Source organism: Astatotilapia calliptera, chromosome 22 (assembly GCF_964374335.1).
Source record: "Astatotilapia calliptera chromosome 22, fAstCal68.1, whole genome shotgun sequence".
NCBI classification, from domain to species: Eukaryota; Metazoa; Chordata; class Actinopteri; order Cichliformes; family Cichlidae; genus Astatotilapia; species Astatotilapia calliptera.
The window spans coordinates 1,623,024-1,637,157 of NC_137442.1; the positions used below are offsets into that span (position 1 = coordinate 1,623,024).

Below are 14,134 nucleotides of genomic sequence, written 5' to 3' on the forward strand. Positions count from 1 at the left end.
AGTTTTAAAAGTGTTCATGCTTCCTCAATCTGAACCTTCACGACAGCAAAATTTATGAGTCAGTTTTGATCCAGTTTAAGAAACTACAGGAAACCAAATGAAGTTTAAACTCTGATAAAGTGGGCGGAGCTCAGCAGTCACGCCTGCTGCCTCTGCAGGAAACGTCTCCAGACAGGTGGAAGAAAATGTTTTAGAGTGTGACGTCTGTTGATGCATATAATGTTTTTATGTAGGAGAAATATAATTAAAATATCATCATATTTAGAAGTGAATAAAATGGTTGGATACAAAAACAAAGCATAAATGTAATGTGAAGGTTGGTGCTTTAACCCTTTCACTGTAAGTTGGCTTAACGAATCAGACCTTTACAAACAGCGAGACCTCAGGCGCTCATGAGAATTAAACGATTTTAGATACTCTGGTGTGATCAGTGTAATGGGGGCGTGGACAAATCTACTGATTAATCTTCTTTTTTTTATTATGGCTTTTATGAGTTTTTGGCCAAATTGAGTGAACTTCTAGATGATTACAAAAACTAAAGTCTGTCTGTGTAAATACATTTAATGTTTTATTGTGCCTTAAATATTCATTTGCAGTGAAACTTTGTTTGAAAATAGAGAAACTTTTTCTGTGGGAAATTTAGGGCAGAAATCTGGAAAATGTTGTTTCAGTATTTTCTTGCATTTACATGTAAGCTCTTAATTTGAAAAGGTCTGTTTCCAAGGTAATTTCTGCTTTTATTCAGCACGAGCTAGGATTACTTTACTGGATAAGATGCTTTAATTATATTCTAGATTTTAAGTGTGAACGTTACAGTAAAAGGTTCAGTCCACATAATGAAACTGTCTGTGGATGAATGAGTGAAATATTTGCTGTAAGACTCAAATTCATCTTGTAATCCTGAAATGTCTTCCATTGTGTGGACGTTTACTGCTAATAATAATGGGATTGTAAAGCATCGTATATTTGAAGATTGTGTAGAAAAGTTCTTTCAGACTTTGTGTTCTTTCTTTTAAAAAAGTTATTCTGTTTACTCTTTTTTCCCCATTTAAAAATAAAAATTTCACTTGTTTGTTTCTATTTTTTCTGTAATAAAAAATATAAGAATAAGAAAGTGTAAGACTTTAAATTCATTTGAAAGCCTGATGCTTAACATTGTCCACCCCAGCTGTGAAACTCAGAAACCAGTCTTACTTGTTATCATCTATCGTCCACCTGGGCCTTACACAACTGATCATTTAACAGTGTTTCCTGAAAACCCTCTCCTGTCTGATCATTTCCTGATAACATTTACTTTTACAATAATTGATTACACAGCGGTGGAGAGTAGACTTTATCAAAGTAGATGTCTTTCTGAAAGCGCTGTAACTGAGTTTAAGAATATAACTCACCTCTCCACCTCTCTGGGAACATCTCAGGCCGTCCAAAGTTTGGAGGCCTATCTCTCCTCACCAGCTAGATTATTGTGATGGTGTTTATTATGTTTCTCTCTTTTTTTGCTAGTTTTCTCTTTTTCTCTCAACAGGTGATCCGGGAATTTTTTTTTCTTTTTAAGTGCCCTTTCTCCCTGTCCTCCTTCCTGTCTGTTTTTCTTTTCCTTCATCTTTCTTCCTTTCCTATCACCAGCCATGTCTGTCCCGTCTGTGACAGCTAACAGATCATCTGCAGAGGAATGGCTTATTTGAAGAGTTTCAGTCAAGTTTCAGAGCTCAGCACAGAAACGGCTTTAGTGAAGGTTACAAATGATCTTCTTATGGCCTCTGACAGTTCAATTCAATTTTATTTATATAGCACCAAATCACAACATAAGTCGCCTCAAGGCGCTTCATAGATACAGAGAAACCCAACAATCATATGACCCCCTATGAGCAGCACTTTAGTGACAGTGGGAAGGAAAAACTCCCTTTTAACGGGAAGAAACCTCCAGCAGAACCAGGCTCAGGGAGGGGCGGGGCCATCTGCTGTGATTGGTTGGGGTGAGAGAAGGAAGACAGGATAAAGACATGCTGTGGAAGAGAGACAGAGGTTAATAACAGATATGATTCAATGCAGAGAGGTCTGTTAATACATAGTGAGCGAGAAAGGTGACTGGAAAGGAAAAACTCAATGCATCATGGGAATCCCCGGCAGCCTACGTCTATTGCAGCATAACTAAGGGAGGATTCAGGGTCACCTGGTCCAGCCCTAACTATATGCTTTAGCAAAAAGGAAAGTTTGAAGCCTAATCTTGAAAGTAGAGATAGTGTCTGTCTCCTGAATCCAAACTGGAAGCTGGTTCCACAGAAGAGGGGCCTGAAAACTGAAGGCTCTGCCTCCCATTCTACTTTTAAATACTCTAGGAACAACAAGTAGGCCTGCAGAGCGAGAGCGAAGTGCTCTAATAGGGTGATATGGTACTACAAGGTCATTAAGATAAGATGGGGCCTGATTATTTAAGACCTTGTATGTGAGGAGCAGGATTTTGAATTCTGGATTTAACAGGAAGCCAAAACAGGAGAAATCTGCTCTCTCTTTCTAGTCCCTGTCAGGACTCTTGCTGCAGCATTTTGGATCAGCTGAAGGCTTTTCAGGGAGTTTTTAGGACTTCCTGATAATAATGAATTACAGTCGTCCGGCCTGGAAGTAACAAATGCATGTGTGGATCTAAATCTTCACCACAAAGTCTGTTCACATGCAAGAGGAAGGGGAGTGAGTGGGTCAGCGCTCAGGGCACAGAGATTAAGTTGGCCTTAAACACACCATTTATTTCCATGGAAACAAACACAGCCAGAATTACAAATACAGTTTAAAATCCCCCTATACAATAAAAGACTGTTCTCAATACGCTAAAAAAAAACCCTGCCTGCAGAGGTAACTATATACTATCAAAACAAAGGCTAAACATATGTTTCCCATATGCTAAAATTCCCCCATTTCTTCTCCTCCTGCTCACCTGTCTCTCCCGTCTCTGCGCTCACTATCCTCCTTAACAGGTCAGTTTGGCGGCTGATAGGCCGCCTCGGGGAACGCCCCCACCTCACAGGTGCCTACAACTGTCCGCTTAGTCCACAGTGGATTAAAAGAATATTGTGCAACTACACTAAAATACACAATATAAATATGAGGATAAAACCATGCAATATAAATATCACAATAAAATCATGCAAATAAAATCAACACTATGTACCAACACACAGCCTGATCCAAAACAAAATATAAGAACACAATTTTCCACTGTGTGATACATGAACTAGTTTTTCAGCATCACCCTGAGACAGGTGACCCTGAATCCTCCCTTAGTTATGCTGCAATAGACGTAGGCTGCCGGGGGATTCCCATGATGCACTGGGTGTTTCCTTTCCAGTCACCTTTCTCACTCACTATGTGTTAATAGACCTCTCTGCACTGAATCATACCTGTTATTAACCTCTGTCTCTCTTCCACAGCATGTCTTTATCCTGTCTTCCTTCTCTCACCCCGACCAATCACAGCAGATGGCCTTTGTCTGCAGCTTGTAAGGAACTGATCTTTGGAGTTCCACCAGGGCCTAAAAACGCCTGGGCTTAGAAAAAAAGACCCCCAGAAACAAACTACAGGGCCAAAGTTCACATATTTGTTGTTGTTTAGTGTTTCATAGTTCAAAGTTCAAATCGCTAATTCTAAATATTTGATTCACGTACAATCTGAGTGCTTCCATTCAGTAAAAATCTGCAAAATGTCAATTTCATTTTGTGTGTTCCCGTTATTACTCCCTTATTACACACTTATAACATTCAGTAAAACAAAACAACTACCAGATGTTGAAAGAAGTGGTATCCCTGAGAAAAGGGACAAAAGCACATCCTCACAGACTTTATGACACTTTTACAAACAACGACGTCATTCCAGGCGGCCTGTTTAACTTTATGGGGTTTAAAGGGCTACGGTTGCTAAGTGGAAACCTTTCAAACGTCCGACCGCAGCGTAGATTTACAGCCATGTCTATCAATCCGTGCTACCTTACGTGGTTTATGCCTCCATCGGACATGGCCGTTTTGAGTTGTGCGCACGCGCAGTAACACAAGTAGGGTGTTTTGTTAGAACACCGGTTTACCGACGTTCACTTCCTGTTGACCCTTTCACAATAAAACAGGTTAGATTACGCCACATCAGATACTCAAAATAAAACTGGAGCTAAAAAAGTTAAATGACGCTGAAATATTTACACTGATAAAAATAAATAAAGATATTTTAAATGCTCTGATTAAGTCACTCTGTTCTCTCCTTTATGTGTTTGTATTATTATTTTTAGTGTTGGTGTTCCAGGGTTTGCTCTTCCGTGTGTGATCTTCCAGAATAAAGCTGGGAATAAAAAAATAGAAACCGTTATCCAGCTGAAGTCTTCCAGCTGTTGCTCACTAACATCAGCAGGAAGGCGAGCAGCTGTAGGTCTCAGGCAGACACGGAGACCCCGCTCCAGCAGGAGGATAAAACTGGTTCTAAACGAGAACAGAATGATCCTCGTGGTGGTTCTGGTCCTCGCGGGGACAGGGCTGCGCGTGGACGGCGGTGAGTGACCGTCCTGCAGGAGGCTTAAAAGTGAAAGTAAAGAGTGACGCACATTTCAGACGATCGATTCGCTTTTTATTGTTGATAGATAGAAAAGATATTTGATCGATTCTGGAGCTTTAACCCCGCTGCACAGGCCTGACATCTCAAAACACAGGAGGAAATAGTTTTCACGAGATGTTCCGTGTCTGTAACTGTCCCCACGGACCGAGAGAAAACTCCGTGTTAGTCCATCCTGAGATGACCGAGTGCTGCTTCTAATTTCCACAAGTCTTTACTAACACTGATGTTAGTGCGTTATTTGTCACACTTACTGTGGAACATATATATACTGGAATGCTGGGTATAAAAGTCTGGGCTAAGTCTTCTGTTAGAAGGACTGCAGCAGTCCAGGAGTTGGGTTAACTTTCTTTCATTAAGATTGTTTCCATCAAAGTGCTTGCCAGGCTTAATCCAAATTCAGTGCAGCCATACTTGAACTTATTGTTGTGTAGTGCACAGTATGTGTGACTCTGAGCATGGTTTTCTGGAAACAGAAACAGGTAATTCTACAATGAGTAGAGTCATAGATAACTAGGAAAACAATCACAACACATCATCTATTAACACAAGCAATATCTCATAATGTCCACAAGGGGTCACTGTAGAAGATAAATTGGCCAAACCGCACATGTCTTACAAGTTGTTACTAGTAAGGCACAAATATGGCAAACTAGCAACAGTTCAACTAAACAATAGAAAAGTCCTTCATTCCTAATACAGCTGGATGGTCACTGCTACTAACTTAGTACTGAATAATCCAACAACTGAGGCATAATTTTAACATGCACTGGTTAAGTATAACCAGTATCATGCCAATTAACCGACCAAAAGAAATAACACTTCGAGGTTCGTTAACGCACAACTTGATCACACAAAACTGTGTTACCACTGCAGAGCTCAGCAGCTGCTCCTTTAGTCATCCCCACTCTGGTACTGAGCACACGGCCTCTGATGCACTTGTTTCCTTTGGTTCACTTGCTGAAATTCCACTTGTGTGTAAATGATCAGTTTCAGTTTGTTCTTCTCTCCAGGTCTCGTGTTAGCATTAGCACTTATCAACAGGTCAGCACCACTGGATTAAAATGCTCTTTACTCACCTGTTGTCATCTTCAACCTGGTGTCAGAGCTCTGCTGATGCTGTTTTAGTATCCAGGCACATTCTTTAGGTGGGATTTTAGATTAGCTGTAGTCTGTCCACAGACTTTTGTCTTTGTGTCTACATTTTTAAGTATGTCACTAAAATCTTTACACAACAGAAACATGACATTTTTGGTCAGCATACAAACAGAGATCTTTACTCATGTATGAATCACAACCTTATCATTGGGGAGGGGTTTGTACCTCAAGGACTCATGTTTTCCACAGCAGTGGACCATGATGCCTCCGTCAGGACAGGGTTGGGAGGCTCAGGCCTTGGGGAGGGGCTCATCAATGAGGGTCTTTGGCCTTGATTGTCATGGGCCAGCCCTCCTGCCATCCATGCAGGGACCGTAGGAGGAGGACTTGACAGTCACAAATTTGTGCTGGTGTCATGGTCATCCTGTCTGTGGTGGGGAAGAGCTGGAGCTAAAGCATGAAGCTAAGACACAGATACAGGCTCACCTCAGAGTGCAGCTTGTGTTCTGGAAACGAGAAAAGAAGCAAGAACAGAAGAACGATGGGTCGAGTCTCAGAACGGTCACATTAAACAATCCTAGTTTTTCCAAGAAAAGAACAAGTTCATCAACTGATTGTTTATCAGGGACTGACTAAAATACCAAAGAGCAAAGCTTCCTGATTCATAGTGGATGTAAATATTCAGATGGTTTTTCTCAGCTGGCTGGAATAAAAACATTTCCTCCTGTGTGACTTTCAGACACTCACTCCCTCCATTACATCTACACGGCGCTCTCCAAACCTGTCGGCCTCCCGGGCATCCACCAGTTCACAGCCATGGGTTTGCTGGACGGCAGGATGATCGACTACTTTGACAGCGAGAATCAGGTGAAAGTTCCCAGACAGGAGTGGATGAGAGAGCGTTTACCTGCTGATTACTGGGATAAAGGCACACAGTCCCGCAAGAGCAAGCAGCAGTGGTTCAAGGTCAACATCGGCATCCTGATGGAGCGAATGAGGCAGAATGACTCAGGTCAGACCCTCGAAAGCTGAAGGACCTGCATGACATCAACAAAATAACATTTTAATTGAAAAATGCTTCCATTTGATATCAGGTTCCTCAGGTCAGGAACAAGTTGTTCCTGCTTCCTCATCTCGTCTCCTCTGAATTTTCATTTCCTTGTCCTTTGTTTGTTCTTCCTTATTTCACCCTCCTGCTTCCAGACCTCCACGTTCTTCAGTGGATGCACGGCTGTGAGGGTCAGACGCAGCCTGACGGCACGCTCAGGTTTGTCCGAGGCGTGGACATGTATGCCTACGATGGAAACGACTTCCTGTCCTTCGATGATAAAAACGGAGTCTGGGTCGCTCCGATTCCGGAGGCAGAACCCACCAAGAGGAAGTGGGACGGCGTCCAGGTGCTGAAAGAGTACACCAAGGGATACCTGGAGAACGAGTGCATCGATTGGCTGAGCAAGTTCTTGAATTATGAACAACAGCAGCCACGAAACACCTGTATGTATGACATCTAGTTTCTGTATTTTGATATTTATTCTTATTAGACTTCATAGACGAGGCTTTGTGTGTGATTATGGGTCAATAACATTCAGAAATCCAAGAACCTTCAGTTAAACTTCCAACTTTTCTAAGTTCAGGTCAAATAAATGTAAAAAGCTTAAAGTTTCCTGTGAGTTAAATGTTTCCTCCTTTATTTGGACACAACAGTCTCATGATGGCAGCAGTAATGCAGATTTACAGCTCAATAACTGTCGTTGTACTACCTCGCTGCGCCCTCCCCCCACACGGCAGGTGTTCACCTACAGAAACACCTGGTGGATAACAAAGTCACAGAGACGAGATAAACGAGCTCAGTGACGTTCAGCTCCAGATGTGAGACTACAGATGTGAAAGCATTTTGTGTGGAAGCCACAAACTAAACGTCAGCGTGCGACACGTCTGCCACAGCTGTGCTCAGTCGTTAGGGGTGATCAAAGAAACCTGAATGGTTCCTGTTTGCAGTGATAGCTGAGGAGATACACACCTCTTTACATTTCCTCCTCCAGCTCCACCCGAGGTGTCCCTGTATGCAAAGACCTCCAGAGTGGATGCAGACGTGGTGCTGACCTGCCTCGCCACAGGCTTCTACCCAGCAGACGTCGTCCTGAGGATGAAAAAGAATGAGAGCGTCCTGACTGCAGACGACGGCCTGATCAGCTCAGGAGTTCTTCCCAATGAAGACCACACCTTCCAGAGGAGAGACCGTGTGGAGGTTTTAAGGTCTGACCTGTCTGCGTTCAGCTGTGAAGTCGTTCATGAGGCATCTGCTGTGAGCGTCACCAGAGTTTGGGGTGAGAAACTTTATTTTTGTCATTTTTCAGACTTTTCTGTTTTCATTTCCTTAGACCTGTGTTTGAATTCAGAAGTGGTTATTAGTATATTCATGTCCTAGGAGTCACTGTGTGGAATTGTACATAATTTTTCCGTAAGTAGGAGTTTGGTGGCTCTGAGTGAAACTTTACATGTAGCCCCAGGCCACCAAATCACACACTGCTAACATATGGATGAAGATGAACACATACTCACAAACCAGAAATTGGCAAATGAATTACATTTTATTTTTATTTCAAAATGTTTATTAAGAATATTTAAATTATGAGCAGTTCAGATAAAAAGAGAAATATTTAAAATGGGAAATGTTTGTGTGAACAAGACAAAACAACACGAGGTCTGACCTGGAAGGTTCGATTGATGTATTTATGCTTGATATGTTTGAGCAAATATAAAATAATAGATGTTTTTCAAGATGTGTTTACAATAAAGAAAACAGACTGGATTCCAAAATAAATTTTAATTTCATTCATTCAAATATTTGATGTTGTTCGGTGTCGTTTAACTCTGTGTTTCTAACAGGTGGACCTTCTGTTGTTGTTCATCCAACAAGTAAGTGTCTCTGCTCTCGACATGCAGCAGGTAGAATAACCGTTGAACACGCTTACTGAGACTATTTTATTACTTTGTACAAAAGCCTTTGTTGGTGATGACAGCTTGTGTACAGAGAAGGCTGTTTCTACCGTCCTACTTTAAATACTGGAGGAACCAAAGGAAGCCCACAGTCTGACAGCAAAGTGCTCTAATGGGTGATACGGTACCACGAGGGCATTAATAGAAGATCATTTGTAACCTTCACTAAAGCTGTTTCTGTGCTGTGCTGAGCTCTGAAACCTGACTGAAACTCTTCAAATAAACCTCTGCAGATGATCTGTTAGCTGTTTGACAACTACTCTTTCAAGGATGTTTGATATAAAGGAAGGTTGGAGATTGGCCTATAATTAGCTAAGACTGCTGGGTCTAGAGATGCTTTTTGAGTAAAGGTTTAACTACAGCCAGCTTGAAGGCCTGTGGTACATAGCCGATCATTAGAGATAGGTTGATCATATTTAAGATTGGAGCATTAATTAATGGCAGGACTTCTTTGAGCAGTTTTGTAGGAATTGAGGAAGTAATCACTGAAGTTAACTGAGAAAGATGAACTCTGTGTTTCTAACAGGTGGACCTTCTGCTGTGGTTCCCACTCCAAGTAAAAGTAAGTGCTTCATTTCTCTTCTCTAGATCTGAGCTCTCTCTGCACACACACACTGATCAGCTATAGCATTACAACCACCAGCTTAAATCTAATCTTTCCACACACAGCATCTGGACAGTGTTCACAGTGCTTTATCAGGTATTGTGTGGAGAACGTTGAAGTGAAAAATGAGTTTAATCTGTGTTTGATTGAGGCTGTAACACAACAACATGTGACTGAGAGTACGCTGAGCTCATTGTCATGTTCAAGAAGCCAGTTTGAGATAATCTGAGCTTTGTGACATGGTGTGTTATCCTGCTGGAAGCAGCCATCAGAGGGTGAAACACTGTGGTGATAAAGGGATGGACATGCTCAGTAACAACACTGAGCAGGCTGCGCTGTTTCAGCCGTGCTGAGTTGGGACTAAGAGGCCCAAAAATATCCCCAAACATCAAAGCAGCAGCCTGAAGCTCAGATATAAACCAGGATGGATTCATGGATTCATGTTTGTGCTAAAATGAAGTCGTGTGTTTCAAATCTTTCTTTAACTCTGTGGTTTTAAGCCGGTCGACCTTCTGTTGGTCTTGATCCTCCAACAAGTACGTTTCTCTGCTCTACATGTGATCTCTCTCCTCTCTCTGTACTGATGGATGGATGGATGGATGGATGGATGGATGGATGATGGACGGATGGATGATGGATGGATGATGGATGGATGGATGGATGGATGGATGATTGACAGATGGATGATGGATGGATGATGGATGGATGGATGGATGGATGGATGGATGGACAAATGGATGATGGATGGATGGATGGATGGATGGATGGATGGATGATGGACAGATGGATGGATGGATGGATGGATGGATGATGGACGGATGGATGATGGATGGATGGATGGATGGATGGATGGATGATGGACAAATGGATGATGGATGGATGGATGGATGGATGATGGACAGATGGATGGATGATGGACAGATGGATGGATGGATGGATGGATGGATGGATGGTGGATGGATGGATGATGGACAGATGGATGGATGACGGATGGATGATGGATGGATGACGGATGGATGATGGATGGATGGATGGATGGATGGATGGATGATGGACAAATGGATGATGGATGGATGGATGGATGATGGACGGATGGATGATGGATGGATGGATGGATGGATGGATGATGGACAAATGGATGATGGACAAATGGATGATGGATGGATGGATGGATGGATGGATGGATGGATGATGGACAAATGGATGATGGATGGATGGATGGATGATGGACAGATGGATGGATGGATGGATGGATGGATGATGGACAGATGGATGATGGATGGATGGATGGATGGATGATGGACAGATGGATGATGGATGGATGGATGGATGGATGGATGGATGGATGGATGATGTATGTATGTATGGATGGATGGATGGATGGATGATTTTATGATGGATGGATGATGGATGGATGATGGAGGATGGATGATGGATGGAGGATGGATGATGGATGGAGGATGGATGATGGATGGACGGATGGATGATGGATGGATGATGGATGGATGGATGGATGGATGGATGGATGATGGACGGATGGATGATGGATGGATGGAAGATGGACGGATGGATGGATGGATGATGGATGGATGGATGATGGATGGATGGATGGATGGATGGATGATGGATGGATGATGGATGGATGATGGACGGATGGATGGATGAAGGATGGATGATGGATGGATGGATGGATGATGGATGGATGATGGACGGATGGATGGATGATGGATGGATGATGGACGGATGGATGGATGATGGATGGATGATGGATGGATGGATGGCTGATGGATGGATGGATGGATGGATGGATGGATGGATGATGGACAGATGGATGATGGATGGATGGATGGATGGATGATGGACAGATGGATGATGGATGGATGGATGGATGGATGGATGGATGATGTATGTATGGATGGATGGATGGATGGATGGATGGATGATTTTATGATGGATGGATGATGGAGGATGGATGATGGATGGAGGATGGATGATGGATGGATGGATGGATGGATGGATGGATGATGGATGGATGGATGATGGATGGATTATGGACGGATGGATGATGGACAGATGATGGATCCTTCTGACTTTCACTTGTCCACCATCGTCCATATTTTTGGATAATACCTTTGTAAATCATTGCGATGGAGTGTGAGAGATCTGATTAAGCTCATTTTGTAACTGTATGTTTTAACTGTGTGGTTTTTAACAGGTGGACTTTAGTTAAGTTAATGTCCTCCAGAGCAGCTGCTCTTTAACAAATGTAGCACACAGAGGTTTAAAGAGACAGAAAAACTGAATGGATGTAATCATTGTTTATCAGGGACTGACTAAAATACCAAAGAGCAAAGCTTCCTGATTCATAGTGGATGTAAATATTCAGATGGTTTTTCTCAGCTGGCTGGAATAAAAACATTTCCTCCTGTGTGACTTTCAGACACTCACTCCCTCCATTACATCTACACGGCGCTCTCCAAACCTGTCGGCCTCCCGGGCATCCACGAGTTCACAGCCATGGGTTTGCTGGACGGCAGGATGATCGACTACTTTGACAGCGAGAATCAGGCAAAAGTTCCCAGACAGGAGTGGATGAGAGAGCGTTTACCTGCTGATTACTGGGATAAAGGCACACAGTCCCGCAAGAGCAAGCAGCAGTGGTTCAAGGTCAACATCGGCATCCTGATGGAGCGAATGAGGCAGAATGACTCAGGTCAGACCCTCGAAAGCTGAAGGACCTGCATGACATCAACAAAATAACATTTTAATTGAAAAATGCTTCCATTTGATATCAGGTTCCTCAGGTCAGGAACAAGTTGTTCCTGCTTCCTCATCTCGTCTCCTCTGAATTTTCATTTCCTTGTCCTTTGTTTGTTCTTCCTTATTTCACCCTCCTGCTTCCAGACCTCCACGTTCTTCAGTGGATGCACGGCTGTGAGGGTCAGACGCAGCCTGACGGCACGCTCAGGTTTGTCCGAGGCGTGGACATGTATGCCTACGATGGAAACGACTTCCTGTCCTTCGATGATAAAAACGGAGTCTGGGTCGCTCCGATTCCGGAGGCAGAAGCCACCAAGAGGAAGTGGGACGGCGTCCAGGTGCTGAAAGAGTACACCAAGGGATACCTGGAGAACGAGTGCATCGATTGGCTGAGCAAGTTCTTGAATTATGAACAACAGCAGCCACGAAACACCTGTATGTATGACATCTAGTTTCTGTATTTTGATATTTATTCTTATTAGACTTCATAGACGAGGCTTTGTGTGTGATTATGGTTCAATAACATTCAGAAATCCAAGAACCTTCAGTTAAACTTCCAACTTTTCTAAGTTCAGGTCAAATAAATGTAAAAAGCTTAAAGTTTCCTGTGAGTTAAATGTTTCCTCCTTTATTTGGACACAACAGTCTCATGATGGCAGCAGTAATGCAGATTTACAGCTCAATAACTGTCGTTGTACTACCTCGCTGCGCCCTCCCCCCACACGGCAGGTGTTCACCTACAGAAACACCTGGTGGATAACAAAGTCACAGAGACGAGATAAACGAGCTCAGTGACGTTCAGCTCCAGATGTGAGACTACAGATGTGAAAGCATTTTGTGTGGAAGCCACAAACTAAACGTCAGCGTGCGACACGTCTGCCACAGCTGTGCTCAGTCGTTAGGGGTGATCAAAGAAACCTGAATGGTTCCTGTTTGCAGTGATAGCTGAGGAGATACACACCTCTTTACATTTCCTCCTCCAGCTCCACCCGAGGTGTCCCTGTATGCAAAGACCTCCAGAGTGGATGCAGACGTGGTGCTGACCTGCCTCGCCACAGGCTTCTACCCAGCAGACGTCGTCCTGAGGATGAAAAAGAATGAGAGCGTCCTGACTGCAGACGACGGCCTGATCAGCTCAGGAGTTCTTCCCAATGAAGACCACACCTTCCAGAGGAGAGACCGTGTGGAGGTTTTAAGGTCTGACCTGTCTGCGTTCAGCTGTGAAGTCGTTCATGAGGCATCTGCTGTGAGCGTCACCAGAGTTTGGGGTGAGAAACTTTATTTTTGTCATTTTTCAGACTTTTCTGTTTTCATTTCCTTAGACCTGTGTTTGAATTCAGAAGTGGTTATTAGTATATTCATGTCCTAGGAGTCACTGTGTGGAATTGTACATAATTTTTCCGTAAGTAGGAGTTTGGTGGCTCTGAGTGAAACTTTACATGTAGCCCCAGGCCACCAAATCACACACTGCTAACATATGGATGAAGATGAACACATACTCACAAACCAGAAATTGGCAAATGAATTACATTTTATTTTTATTTCAAAATGTTTATTAAGAATATTTAAATTATGAGCAGTTCAGATAAAAAGAGAAATATTTAAAATGGGAAATGTTTGTGTGAACAAGACAAAACAACACGAGGTCTGACCTGGAAGGTTCGATTGATGTATTTATGCTTGATATGTTTGAGCAAATATAAAATAATAGATGTTTTTCAAGATGTGTTTACAATAAAGAAAACAGACTGGATTCCAAAATAAATTTTAATTTCATTCATTCAAATATTTGATGTTGTTCGGTGTCGTTTAACTCTGTGTTTCTAACAGGTGGACCTTCTGTTGTTGTTCATCCAACAAGTAAGTGTCTCTGCTCTCGACATGCAGCAGGTAGAATAACCGTTGAACACGCTTACTGAGACTATTTTATTACTTTGTACAAAAGCCTTTGTTGGTGATGACAGCTTGTGTACAGAGAAGGCTGTTTCTACCGTCCTACTTTAAATACTGGAGGAACCAAAGGAAGCCCACAGTCTGACAGCAAAGTGCTCTAATGGGTGATACGGTACCACGAGGGCATTAATA

General features: G+C 42.7%; 1 protein-coding gene across 15 annotated transcripts in view; it reads left to right on the forward strand.

Annotated features, from left to right (window-relative positions):
- LOC113014344 (uncharacterized) overlaps positions 1-14,134 on the forward strand; it is a 90,961-nt gene that overhangs the window by 10,851 nt on the left and 65,976 nt on the right. For 12 of the 15 annotated variants that reach the window (XR_013904868.1, XR_013904867.1, XR_013904869.1 and 9 more), the window contains exons 2-11: positions 6,425-6,697; positions 6,889-7,179; positions 7,728-8,012; positions 8,575-8,604; positions 9,212-9,247; positions 9,793-9,825; positions 11,730-12,002; positions 12,194-12,484; positions 13,033-13,317; positions 13,880-13,909. Coding sequence is in view for 3 of the 15 variants with exons in the window: in XM_080296707.1 (XP_080152833.1) it covers positions 6,425-6,697; positions 6,889-7,179; positions 7,728-8,012; positions 8,575-8,604; positions 9,212-9,247; positions 9,793-9,825; positions 11,730-12,002; positions 12,194-12,484; positions 13,033-13,317; positions 13,880-13,909 (1,827 nt within the window). In the remaining 12 variants the exon portion in view is untranslated. Of the gene's footprint in view, positions 1-4,332; positions 4,528-6,424; positions 6,698-6,888; positions 7,180-7,727; positions 8,013-8,574; positions 8,605-9,211; positions 9,248-9,792; positions 9,826-11,729; positions 12,003-12,193; positions 12,485-13,032; positions 13,318-13,879; positions 13,910-14,134 lie in introns of those variants that run through there. The other 3 variants (XR_013904870.1, XR_013904861.1, XR_013904871.1) reach the window with 3 other exon arrangements.